Source organism: Tenrec ecaudatus, chromosome X, assembly GCF_050624435.1.
Source record: "Tenrec ecaudatus isolate mTenEca1 chromosome X, mTenEca1.hap1, whole genome shotgun sequence".
NCBI classification, from domain to species: Eukaryota; Metazoa; Chordata; class Mammalia; order Afrosoricida; family Tenrecidae; genus Tenrec; species Tenrec ecaudatus.
The window spans coordinates 133,009,717-133,023,621 of record NC_134548.1 but is presented as its reverse complement, the minus strand read 5'-3'; the positions used below and the strand labels follow the sequence as shown (position 1 = coordinate 133,023,621).

At 41.4% G+C, this 13,905-nt stretch overlaps 1 protein-coding gene across 3 annotated transcripts in view; it reads left to right on the top strand.

The window, feature by feature from the left end:
- Positions 1-13,905, top strand: part of CUL4B (cullin 4B) — a 136,163-nt gene that overhangs the window by 33,936 nt on the left and 88,322 nt on the right. The window contains exon 2 of one of the 3 annotated variants that reach the window (XM_075539529.1): positions 9,909-10,060. The exons of the other annotated variants lie outside the window; for them this stretch is intronic. Coding sequence (XP_075395644.1) covers positions 10,024-10,060 — 37 coding nt within the window. The 5' untranslated portion in view covers positions 9,909-10,023. The remainder of the gene's footprint in view (positions 1-9,908; positions 10,061-13,905) is intronic. 3 annotated transcript variants of the gene reach the window in all.

Below are 13,905 nucleotides of genomic sequence, written 5' to 3'. Positions count from 1 at the left end.
CCCCTACCCATATCTCACAATTAATTTAGCCCCTGTTGTGTTAGATTGGGTTGACTAGAGAAACAAATCTAGTGACACTCACATATGTATAAAAAAATAGCTTTATATCAAAGAGTAATTGTCTATTAAGAAAACATCGCAGCCCAGACCAGATCAAGTTTGTAAGTCTGATAGTAGCCCATAAATCACTCTTCAGACTGACACAGTCACATGCAATGATGTAAAACGTAGGAAGATCAAAAGCCAGTGGGTGCAATCTTGTTGATCAATGGTGCTGTACCCACCTCCAGGATGCTGGCTGCTATTAGTGTGGCTCTTGGTGGCTTGTCAACAGAAATGTACTGGAGAGAGAGAGAGAGAGAGAGAGAGAGAGAGAGAGAGAGAGAGAGAGAGAGAGAGAGAGAGAGAAGTTGTCAGAACAGAATTCTAAAGAGAAGGCCATGCCCACAAAGAGGCATCATTAGGCTGTGACCTGATTGACAAGGTAGACTCCACCCCTTCACTCAGATAATTATTTGATTCACACTAGAACCTCCAATCCATTAATCCTCCCTGGTCCTCACAATTCTCACCCCTCCTTACCCAGCTAACAGTCCCTAGCCAATCATTATAATCACTCCATTTCACATATCCTCAATTCCCTTTCATCCTTCTACTTTTTTTTTCTTTCAGGTTGCCTTTTAATTTTCTTTTTTCTTTCTTTTTTTTAATTTTAACAATTTATTAGGGGCTCATACAATTCTTATCACAGTTCATACATATACATACATCAATTGTATAAAGCACATCTGTACAGTCCCTGCCCTAATCATTTTTTTCTCCTCTTTTCTTTTTTTACATTTTATTAGGGACCCATACAACTCTTATCACCATCCATACATATACATACATCAATTGTATAAAGCACATCCATACATTCCCTGCCCCAATCATTCTCAAAGCATTTGCTCTCCACTTAAGCCCCTTGCATCAGGTCCTCTTTTTTTTCCCCTCCCTCCCCTTTCCCCCCTCCCTCATGTGCCCTTGGTAATTTATACCTCGTTATTTTGTCATATCTTGCCCTATCCGGAGTCTCCCTTCCCCCCTTCTCTGCTGTCCCTCTCCCAGGGAAGAGGTCACATGTGGATCCTTGCAATCAGTTCCCTCCTTCCAACCCACTCACCCTCCACTCTCCCAGCATCGTCCCTCACACCCTTGGTCCTGAAGGTATCATCCACCCTGGATTCCCTGTACCTCCAGCCCTCATATGTACCAGTGTATAGCCTCTGTCCTATCCAGCCCTGCAAGGTAGAATTCGGATCATGGTAGTTGGGGGGAGGAAGCATCTAGGATCTGGGGGAAAGCTGTGTTCCCCATCGGTACTACCTCGCACCCTAATTAACCCATCTCCTCTCCTAAACGCCTCTATGAGGGGATCTCCATTGGCCGACACTTGGGCCTTGGGTCTCCACTCTGCACTTCCCCCTTCATTTAATATGGTATATATATACATATACATATACACATATATACACACACTTATATCGTTGTTGGTTTTTTTTGCATGATGCCTTATACCTGGTCCCTTGGCACCTCGTGATCGCACTGGCCGGTGTGCTTCTTCCATGTGGGCTTTTTTGCTTCTGAGCTAGATGGCCGCTTGTTCACCTTCAAGCCTTTAAGACCCCAGACACTATCTCTTTTGATAGCCGGGCACCATCAGCTTTCTTCACAACATTTGCTTATGCACCCATTTGTCTTCAGCGATCCTATCATGGAGGTGTGCAGTCAATGATATGATTTTTTGTTCTTTGATGCCTGGTAACTGATCCCTTTGGGATCACTCGCTCACTCAGGCTGGTGTGTTCTTCCATGTGGGCTTTGTTGCTTCTGAGCTCGATGGCCGCTTGTTTATCTTCAAGCCTTTAAGACCCCAGTCACTATCTCTTTTGATAGCCGGGCACCATCAGCTTTCTTCACCACATTTACTTGTTCACCCACTTTGGCTCCAGCCGTTGTGTCGGGAGAGTGAGCATCATAGAGTTCCAATTTAATAAAAGAAGGTATTCATGCATTGAGGGAGTGTTTGAGTAGAGGCCCAAGGTCCTTCCGCCACCTTAATACTTGACCTATAAATATAGACACATAGATCTATTTCCCCATCCTCCTATATATATTTGCATGTACATGTCTTTGTCTAGACCTCCATGAATGCCCTTTGACTCCTAGCTCTTTCCTCCATCTCCCTTGACTTTCCTCCTGCCCTACTACCATGCTTCATTGCCACCTGGGCTAGAGTATACCTCTTCTCTAAGCAACCTTACCCTTGATCATTTCCCACCATGCCTGCCACTCCCCCTTCTCTACCATTTGGGGTCCCATGTTTTTCCCTTGTCCCTGGGTTTGTTAACACCACTTCCTTACCCCCCCTACCCCCCCACCCCAAGTCCCCCCGGAACTGTCGGTCCCGTTGTTTTTCCTCCAGATATTTCATCCAGCCTGTCCTATTCAGACAGACCTGTGGAGTCACTAACATGCATGAAAACAAGACAGAGGAAAACAAAGCAACAGTATACAACCAGACAACAAAACAACAAAAACAAACCACTGACAAAGAACAGAACAAAACAGTTCACAAGAGAAAAGCTTGTAGTTAGTTCAGGGATCGTTTGCTGGCCCTTAGGAGCGTTTTCCAGTCCAGTCTGTTGGGGCACCACGCCCTGGCCCCAAAGTCCACTTTCAGCATTCCCTGGGGACCTTGCCACTCCATTCCCTTGCTGTTCCGCTGCACTCCCCCAGTGATTTGCCTCGGTGTGGTGGGATCAGGTCAGGTGCAATTCGCACACTGTGTCTCCGGTGCTGTCCCTTGTATCGCCCTTAGTCACTGAGGGGCATCATGTCTCATAGTAGGGCCAGCCATGTTGTTCTCTCTGTGGACTGGCTGCTCTACTCAGGAACATCATCATCACGGCCTGGTGGGCCAGGCTGTGCATCTTTTTACTTTTATATACTTGCTTGGCAAAGCCATGGCCCAGGTCAAATCCAACCCAGCTCATTCTGTGCCTACATCCAGACAGCCGAATATGTCTGTAGATAAACCTACAGTCATACTGACTGGCTTCATTTTCAACTTATGATGACTCATTTTTAAGTGGGCCCTTAACTGCTTAGCAATCACATCTATCCAGAGACCACAAATGTCCAATAAAATGTTCTGCAGTGACCTAAATGTTCTCTAATCTGTGCTGTACAAAATAGTAGCCACTAATACATATGACTAGTATATCTAAATGTCATTTCAAATTCCATCGAATTATGAGAATGGGTTATTTTGTTTGTTTTGTCTTTCTTATTTCCCTGCCTGGTTTGATCCCTTGAACACCAACAGAGAGCTGCCAGAGGTCCCAACAGAGTATTCTGGTACTTTGCAAGTGTCACAAATGACTGATGGTGGACCTACAGGCTTTATACTGATCAACAACTCATAGACCAAGTCCCCGGGGGACTTTTTCTCGCCTCCAGCACCTTCCAAAGCCTCCCAGCACACCAATCTACTTATTTTAACATATGTACCCACACAATGTGCCTTTGCTCCTGCTATTATATATCAGTGAGTCTCAAAGTATGATCTGAGGACATGTGAGAGTTTAGGAAGTCCCCCTGTTCCCAATTTACATAATCTGTATTAGGTTGGAGTTTCTTCATATGTGTCTACCAAAATAGCAGCATAACAAAGGGTGTGCAGAAGAAATGAAAATTCAGCTCCATTAAGCCAGCAATTAAATTCTTTTGAAAAAATCCTCATGGAATCTAGTTTTCCGGGAACCACTAAGGTTGAATGAAACCCCTGAAATTTTTGCTGTAAGATCATCTTTAAACCTTAAAGCAAACATATCTCCCCTGAAATCTTCTTGAGACTAAACAATAGCTTGGCTGAACTAGTACAGAATGTCTGCAGTGCTTAAGCGTTGGGCTGCTAACCGAAAGGGAGTGGGGTTGTACCCATAAACTGCTTCTGCTGGAGAATGATGAAACCATCTGCTTCCAGAAAGCTTTCCTTACTCAGAAACACTAAGCAGCAATTCTATTCTGTCCTGTAGGGCTGCTCTAAGTCAGAATCGACTCAACTGCAGTGAGTTTAAACACTTCGTGTTCTTTTTCTATGAGGGCAAATTGAGAACAACTAGAGTCAATGTAAAAACTAAGCGGGCCATGAGTTTGTGCTAATAGAGGAGGAACAGTTCCCAAAAGAAAGATGAGAATGGTTGCCAGGGCCTTACTCCTGACTGTACAACTCCAATACTCCAATCCCCATCAAGGACACACCCAAGCACATCACCTGAGGCTACGCCACCCACGCCCAGCCCCACCCACCTCTCAGGACTGGTGAGGGGAGTGGCAGTAATCCATTTTGTAAAGCACACTGCAGGAAGGCAGGTCTCTAGCCTGCTAATGGTCAGAAGGAATTCAATGAAGGTTTAAGTCACAGGAAGATTCAAAGGTGGATTTAAGGCTTTACTTGGTATTCATTGCTTTCTACAAATGAAGTGCTCATAATTCAAACTCATGTAGTACATATTTTCAACAACAAAGATATGTAAATTACAGGAAAATAATATTTGCAAAATTGCTAAAGGATGACACTCTTCTTGGTATAGTTTTTGTTTGAAAAACTTAATTTCCATAAAATGTATCATAGTAACATGCAATATCAGCAATAAAGCTATTATAAAGTGAGGGTTTTTTAATGTATAATACAGTAATTCAATACATAAGGAGCTCGGGTGGTGTAGTGGGCTGCTAGTCACAAGGTCAGCAGTTGAAAACCACCAGCCATTCAGTGAGAGATAGATGAGGCTTTCTATTCCAATAATGAGTTACAGACTCTGAATCTCCCAGGGGCAATTCTATTTTGTCCTGCAGGCTTGCTGAGTCTTAATTGACTCAATGGCCGTGGGTTTGGTTTTCAGAGTTTGGTGGCCCTGTTGGGTAAATAGTAGACTGCTAACTTCATGGTTAGCAATCCAAACTTAACAAGCACCAACTCCTCTAGAGAAAAATAAGACTGTTAGGTTCCATAAAGATTTCCAGTCTCAAAAACTCTAGATAGGATCGCTATAAATCAGAATAGATCAATGACAGTGGATCGGTTAAATGTTAATAGATATAATCCATACAAAAGCTCTCTAGGGGTTTTAATACATTTTGACTCCATACCTTGCATTGTGGAGGAGGCCTGGTGGTGTAATAGTTATGTACACATTGGACTGCTAACTATCTGCAGAAACAACAGTTCGAAACCACCAGCCGTTCCTTGGGAGAAAGATGGGGCTTTCTACGCCCATAAAGAGAAACAGCCAATAAAACTGTAGGAAGAAAAAAAGGAAAAAATAATTAGAGTCTCAGAAACTCACAGGGTCAGTTCTACACTTTCCTGTAGGGTTGCTAAGAGTCGGCATTGACTCCATGGCAGGGAGTTTGGTTTGGGTTGGTCCCTGCATAATCCTTCTTCACTACAACTTCTCCCAGTCCATGAGCAGACAAAGAACATGCTGGGGCTTTCCAGAATTTATTACTCTCGAGGTCAAATCTGTACAGAAGCCACAGGGCGAGGGTCCTGGGCACACAACCTGACCCATGGGGGATCAAGACAGCAGGATGGGAAAACTGTAAAAGAACTGAGATAAACAGAGCTTGTGAACCAATGATCGAGAGGATTTTCACTCCTATATAATAAAGCCAGTGTGTCTACTTGTGGACCAGTTCCCCTCATTTCCAGGCTACTTCAGTTCTGCTTAATCACTCATCCCCTATCTCACCTGCGTCATTGTTTTTTGTTTGTTTTGCCCTCTATCCTGAATCACTCCTACTCAACAAACAATTCTCTTGATCCAAGTTCTCTCTCCAACTGTATTTATGTCCTCCCATCCCATCAAAATGGCTGAAAAGTCACATTTTTCAACTTTCCCCTACGGAGCACTTGGTTTCAAACTGCTAACCTTGTGGTTAATAGCCTAACATGTAACCCACTATGCCACCAGGACTCCTCCAGCCATGCTTAGCTCCCTGTTAGCTTTGCAACACTGCACTAAAAACTAGCCTCCTAACTGGCCTCCTGCTTCCATTCTTATCCCTGCCTCACTTTACCCTATTGCCTTCTAGTTGATTCTGATTTATCACAACCCTATAGAACAGGTAGGCTTGCACCTAAAGAGTTTCTGAGGCTGTAAACTTTGAGGAAGGAGCTTGCCCCATCTCATCTCTCTCCCACAAAGTGGCTGGTGGGTTTGAACCACCAACTTGTTGATTAACAGCCGAGTGCTTAACCACTGCCTCAGCAAGACTCCTCAGAGTAGCAAAAAGCATAAGAATACAAATACAGTTTGTAGCAATTCCATGATCTATTCAGCAAAATTGAGGTGTACGAAATCATTTTAGCAAACTAGCACAAAAATGATTTATCCTCTAAAATCCAAATGCCAGCCCCATTGCTTTGGGGTCATTCCTGACTCATAGCAACCCTATGGAGCAGAATAGAACTTACTCCATAGGGTTTTCCAAGACTGTAACATGGAAGCAGACTGACACATCTTTTGCCCGTGCAATGACTGGCAAGTTTGAACTACCAACCTGGTTCACTGAGTCCATTGCTCAGTGATCCACTAAGGCTCCTTTGCCCCTCCTGCCTTACAACAAACAGCCACTAAGTGGAACAAAGGAAAATAAAAAATAAGAATAAGCAAACAAAATAACAGTAGTTGAAGCATGTCACTCTACTGCTCAAAATATCCAGTGGCTTCCTATATTACATATAATAAAATCCAAAGTCCATACCAAGGCCTAAAGATCCTACGAGATCTGGCCCTCACCTGCCTCTCCACCTCATCTCCCACTACTCTCCCCTTCCCTCTGGTACAGTCACACAGCCTTTTTGTTATACCACAAACAACGGTCCCTGCCTTCTCTGGGTCTTGTTTATTTTTTATTGGACCTTAGATAATAGAATCAAATTGATCATCCTTGATTCATTGCACGTGTTACCAATCCCAGCATAGTTCTTGTGTGTGTGTGTGTGTGTGTGTGTGTGTGTGTGAAGATATTGTTTTAGACCAGAAGGTTATAGTTTACAGTGGGAGCCTTAAATCCATTTTTTCCTTCCCAAATACCTCCATTAAGTTCTTTCTGAATAAAAAAAGGTTTGTCTTATAGCAGTGTGGGGCTGCTCCAACTCCCCTGGGTGTACTCTTGATGATTTCCATTAGGGTGCTAGGGCAGTGTTTCTTTCTGTTGTATCTAGGGTGGCTATAAGTCAGAAACAGCTGGAAAAATTGAAGGACAACTAGATAGTATCTGACAACAACAACAAGTACACATGGTCATGGGTTATACCAGCACTAAGGTGGTCGGAGAACCCTGAACCAATCTTGTAACCATTTCTTATGTGCAATCACAGTCCCTTTCCTGATTCTGGAGGTCCTGCCTGCAACTGTGATAAGTTGATCTGCCATTACTGATTTTGTAACAGTTTCTTTTGCTCCTTAAACACTGCCTGACTGGAGGAGACTTGGTGGTGTAGTGGTTACCCGTTGGGCTGCTAACTATAAGGTCAGCAGTTCAAAACCCCCCCCAGCTGTTGTGTGGGAAACAGACAAGCTTTCTACTCCTTTAAAGAGTTACAGCCTTGAAATCTCACTCAGGTCTACTGGGTCAAATGACTTGATGAAAGTGAGTTTTTTTTTTTTTCATGATTTAAAGGAACCCTAGTGGTGTAGTGGGCCACACATAGAACTACTAGCCCCAAGGTCAGCAGTTCAAACCCACTAGCCATGAAAGTGACTTTTTTCTCCTCCCGTAAAGGTAGTTTACTGGTTAAACATTGGGCTAAGAGCCGAGTGATTAGCAATTCAAAGCCACCAGCAGCTCTGTGGGAGAAAGGCTGGGTTTTCTACTCCTGCAAACAGTTGCAGTCTCCTAAACCCACAGGGTTATACTATGAGTCAGCATTGACTTGATGGCAGTGAGTTAGGAGTTGCGTTTTTTGGTTTTTTTTCCGCATTAGAAACTTGGAAACCCAAAAGGACAGTTCTACTCTTTCCTGTGGGGTCACAATGGGTTGGAATTGACTATATGGCAGTGTTTGGTTTGGGGAGTTTGTGTAACTGCATCCTTCAATACCATTATGCCCTTATAATGGTCTTTTTTAAGGCTTAATAAATAGGTCTCTATATCACTCATTTGAATTTGGGGTCTTTCCCCCCTAAAACAACCTACATCATTAGTTCAACAATTTCTATCCACTATTCAGTGACATGAGTACAGTTTTCAAATTGCGCTACTTTTTCTGGATTTCTTTTCTGAAGTGTTTCCCCATAAACAACACAAGCTCACTGCCTTCTACAATTTTCATCTAATCTTTTTGGTTTCTGTTGTTAGTTGGATCTCATAAATAATTCCTTAAACCAGCACAACGCCTAAGGCAGACTTCTTTTCTAAGTATGCTAAACTTCTGTCCGGTTTAAAGAAGATTTTAGGGAGAGAGTATCAGTTCAAAGTTTAGAGTCCTCAGTGTAATTGGAGGGAGGGGTCTTCTGGTCTCGGTGACTCCAGGCACAGCTCATTTTCTGTTAGTTATTGTGAATCATACAGGAAGTCCCATGAGGTCAATAACCAAATCTAAAGATGTGGTGCCTTACCCCATTTCTCTGCCTCCCTCCACTGAAAAGAAGCATTACCCAGAACCCTATGCTCATTCCATGGCATTCCTTTTTATACATTGTATATGCGTTTGTGTGTTTCCTACAACGTAGAGACTTCACACCCCCAAACGTAAAGACTTCCATTATCACTGAATTTAACTTTGTAAAAAAGGTCATCGGGCTCAATGTACTCTTTTGGAGTTCTTTTTCCCGTTGACTCTAAGATTTGATGAGAATATCTGCCTGCTGCTGTATTTCATCCATTCTGATTGTGGTAATACAAGTGTCATTGTGTGAATAACATTTCAGGATTTTTGCCCTCTGTTCCCTCTAGCCTAGAATGTGCTTCCTTCGGAGAGCCACACGACTCTGTCCTTCACTTCACTCATGGCATAAGTCAACTGTCTTCTCATTCGCGAGGTTTTTCCTTTTTCTTTGCCAACAAAAATTGGTATTGTAAATGAGGTGGGGGCTTATATTTCAGATCATGAACTTTACATTCAACAGTCCAAACCACTAATCTAACCTTCCAGTAGTCCACCACCACCCACTCCCACAATACACCCCATTGACCCACATCCTCCATTTCACATAAGCCAAGACCCATTAAGGCCAACCCAATGCTCCACACCCTCTTTCCTGCTCTCCTCCCTTTGGAAATCTCCAAAGTCTGTTCCCCTTGGTGTGAGGGGCTCTTGTTTTTGAGGTTCCCTCTACCTCTAACAGTCATTTCATATAATATTTGTCCTTTTGTGATTGGCTATTTTTACTCAGCCTAATGTTCTCTAGGTCCATCTATGTTATGGGCTTCCTGGTTTCATCATTTATTTTTTTAGCAAAGCATAGTAGTCTGTCATGTGTAGGTACCAGAGTTTCCTTACCTATTCTACTGATGGACAGGTTGTTTCCATCTTCTTGCGATTGTGAATAGTGCTGCAATGAACATGGGTCTGCATGCATATGTTCGTGCCATGACTTAATTCTTTAGGATATATACCCAGCAGAGGAATTGCTGGATTGTAAGGAAGTTCTATTCCCAGTTGTTTGAGGTAGTGCTGTAGCACTTTCAAAAATGGCTGTACATATTTACAGTCCTACCAGCAGTGTGTCAGAGAGATGTCGTTCCTCACATCCTCTAAAATAATACCTGCATTTCTCTTGATTCCTTTAGTCTTACTTTGCCTCATAACATTTCTCACAACTATACTGAATATTTTCTGTTTGCCTTTCCAGATCCACCCTATTCCCATTTCCACCTTACTCCGTGTCCTGGTCAACTGCCTTTTCTGGTCTTCAGCAATAGGCTTCTTTGCCTTCTGGGTTCCCCTTTGGATTTTTCCTATGAGAGATGCCAGCAAGAAATCGGAGAGTGGAAGATATCCAAGGTGTGATATTTATTCCCCATTGTTCTCCATGCCGTGAGTTTTCAGTAGCTGTGATTCTCTACTGAAAGCCACTTTCATGGTTCTAGTAACTGTGTCCTCCCCTGGCCTTCTGAAATCAAGCTGTGATCATGTGTCCTCACCCAACCCCATTCCTTTTCATCTTCCTAAACCTTACCCACTGCTTTGAAAATAGTCCAAGAAACTCTCAATTCTTCTATTCGAAATAGACCATCTTTTCCTACAAGGATTCTGGCTGACAGGATTGCCTTACATTTGCACTATAGGCATATATTTGTTTCTTTAGTGTTTGTTTTCCAACACTACATGGTAAGCTCCATGATTCCCTGCTGGACCCCCAAGGTCTAGAGAAAGCCTGAGATCAAATTAAGCATGCACTGAATGTTTGTTAAATGATTACAATATCACATTTAAAATGGTTACACACGAAAATGTATTGCTTTTACATGCCTCTGAGCCCTGGTGGAATGGTGGTTGGGCCTTGGATCCACTTTGAAAATACCAGCCATTCCTCTGGAGAAAGAGGAGACTTTCCATCTCGGACTATGTGAATGGGGTGTGACTAGCAGTGCTAGGTGGGCGATGTTCTGGGTGGCTGGTGGTGACCAGCTTAGGAAGGTTCCAGTGGTGCTACATGTGAGATAGCTGGCAATGTAGGGAGTGGAAGGCTGGGGGCACTGCAGCTTGTACCACAATCCATTTTAGACCATTTTCTTCTTCCTTGTATTCATTGTTATTTGTGTTTTGCTTTGTTTTTCAATTTTGGCAAAAATATATACAACAAAAGATTCTCCTATTCAACAACTCTACATGTATAATGAGTGCCATTGATTACACTCTTTGTGGTGTACACCATTATTGATAATCTTCTCCAAATTATTCCACCACAATGAAAATAAACAATGCCCCCTAAGCAAAAACTCTTCCTACTTCACCCATGGTAACCATAAGTCAATTTTCGTTCTTTCTTTTTCTTTCTTTTTTTTAGTAGTTTTCTTGATATAATATTCACATATCATGAATTCCATAGTTAAATAACTTTTGAAAGGAGTTGTATATACATCATCAAAATCAATCTGATCTAATGCTCCCTCCTCCCACCAATACTTGTTAATCACCATTCTTCTGATAATTGCCATCTTAGTGGGTACAAGTACACCAGTGGCAGTAATTAACTTAAAGATTGGTGACTCAAACTCACCCAACAGCACCATGGAAGTGTAAAGTCTGGCAATCTGTTTCCAAAAAGGTCACAGCCAATAAACTCCTAAGGAGTAGTTCTACTCTGTAACACATGGGACCACCATGATTTGGAATGGACCTACTGACAGTGGGTTTGGTTTTGGTGTAATGGGTAGATGTGAACAATCCCTGAGTGGTGCAAATGGTAAATATGCTGGACTGCTAACTGAAAGGTTGAGTCCACCCAGAGGCTCCTGGCTGTGTGTGTGTGTCGGGGGGCGGGGGGTGGTGATTTACTTCCAAAAATCAGCTACTTAAAGCATTCTGAAGAAGGTACAGTTCTGCTGAAACACAATTCCATGAGTTGTAATTGATTCAAAGAGCAACTGGTAGTAGTGTGTGTGAGGTACAATCTAACTGTGGTTCTGATTTGCTGTTCTCTCCTGATGCTGTTAAGGATATTTCCATGTGCTTACTAGTCATTTGTATAACTTCTAATTATTATTTTACGGTTTTATTTGTACTTCTTCCACATATCATACAATAGTGCAGTCATATCAAGGAGAGTTGTACAGTCATTATGTACAATGTATATCTTCTTTTGAGAAATGTTTATCCAAGTCCTTCAGCCTACCCAGTCTTGGGCCATTCTACAACTATTGACCATATTGTTGCAGCCACGTGTCCATCCATCGCTTAGAGGGCCTCCCTCTTTTTCACTGCCCCTCTACTTTACCAAGCATGATGTCCTTCTCCAAAAACCACTCAATATTGTCTTCATTTCGGTAGGCTATCTCATCATTTTTTGATAAAGTCCTTTGTTCAACAAAGCCTTTGTTGCTTATACTTTTGGTTTTATGCCTAAGAAACTATTGTGTTAACACTCTTCATTTTTTCTTTTAAGAGTTTTATGGGTTTAGTTCTTAGAGCTATATCAACTATCCATTTTGAGGTGCCGTAATGGTGGAGTGGTTATAAGTTTGGCTGAGATCCGAAGGCGCACAGTCAGAAACCACCAGTTGCTCCACCAGGGAGAAAGACAAACTTTATATTCCCATAAAGAGTTACTATCTCAGAAATTAACAGGGGCAGTTCTACCCTGCCCTATAGGGTTGCTGTAAGTCAGCATCTATTTGATGGCAGTGAGTTTTATGTGTTTTTTTGCTTTTTTTTCATCCATTTTGAGTAAAATTTTGTATGGTGCACAAGATCTGAGTTCAACTTCATTCTTTTGCATTTTCAGACCCAGTTGTTCAGGCACCGTATGTTAAGGGGTCATTCTTTTTCCCATTGTATTGAATTGGTACCCTTGTAAATCAATTGCCCATAGACACACAGGTTTCTTACTCCTAATTTGATTCTGTTAGTCGATTTATGTATCCATATACCTGTACGGCATTGTGTGGATTACTATGTCATTATAATGTTTTGAAATTGTGAAGTGAGTCTTTCTGCATAGTTCTTCTTTAAGAAATCTTTTGAATTTTGTATACTTCTCTTGTGCCCAGCAGCTCAGTTGAATTTTAAAATTTGTTCTAATAATTTCCCAGTTAGTTTTCCAAGTTAAGTAATTATATCTCCTGTAAATATAATCCTTATTTCTTTGTTTGTAATCTTTGGTAACATAAAAATTGTGTCAACTTCCTTGGAATAGTTTGACAGCTCCACAAAGTGTTAATCAAAGAAATACCATATGATCTAGCAATTCTACTTCTATGCTTATACTCAAGAGAATTGAAAATGTATGTCCAGAAAAAAACATGTACACAAATGTTAATAGCAGCATCACACATAATAGCCCAAAGTGTAAATCACCAGCCATTAAATTATCATTGGGTAAACTGTGGAATATTATTCAGCCATAAAAATGAATGAAGCTCCAATACATACTACAACATGGAACAACTTTGAAAGCATTATTGTCAGTGAAAGAAGCCTGAGACAAAAGGACACAAGTGTGGTTCCATTTTTATACACTATTCAAGACAGGCAAATATACCGAGAGAAAGATTAGTGGTACCCAGAGTTTAGGTGGGGGAGAAGATTGTAGGACTTACAACTAATGGGTACAATGTTTCTTTGGGGGATTATGAACATGTTCTAAAATTAGAATGTGGTGATTTTTGCCCAATTTTGTGAATATAGGAAAAACATACAAATTTATACTTTAAGAGGGTGAATTTTGTTCTATGTCAATTATACAGCAAAAATATATTTAATACATATTTACCAAATATATATATATATATATTTTTTATATATATATATATATATATTAACAATGCCAAGGAACTTTTACAAAAAAACAAAGACTAACTTAAATGCATTGATCTTTTGTTTTTTGCTCTCTTCTGTTTTAGTTTCTAATTTATTGCTTTGTAACCTCGAGGTTAGCTGTTAAAAACCACAAGCTGCTTCACAGGAGAAAGATAAAACTTTCTACTTCCATGAAGAGCTGCAGTCTCGGAAACCCACAGGGCAGTTCTACCCTGTCCCGTCAGGTCACTATGAGTCAGAAGTGACTTGAAGGCAGTGAGTTTTTTTAGTCAGAGAATGTGACTTACATGGTTTCCTAATCTTTGAAGATTACTAAAACATAAAAATTAGAAATTTTTATGGGTGTTTGCAAAACAATACATGCTATA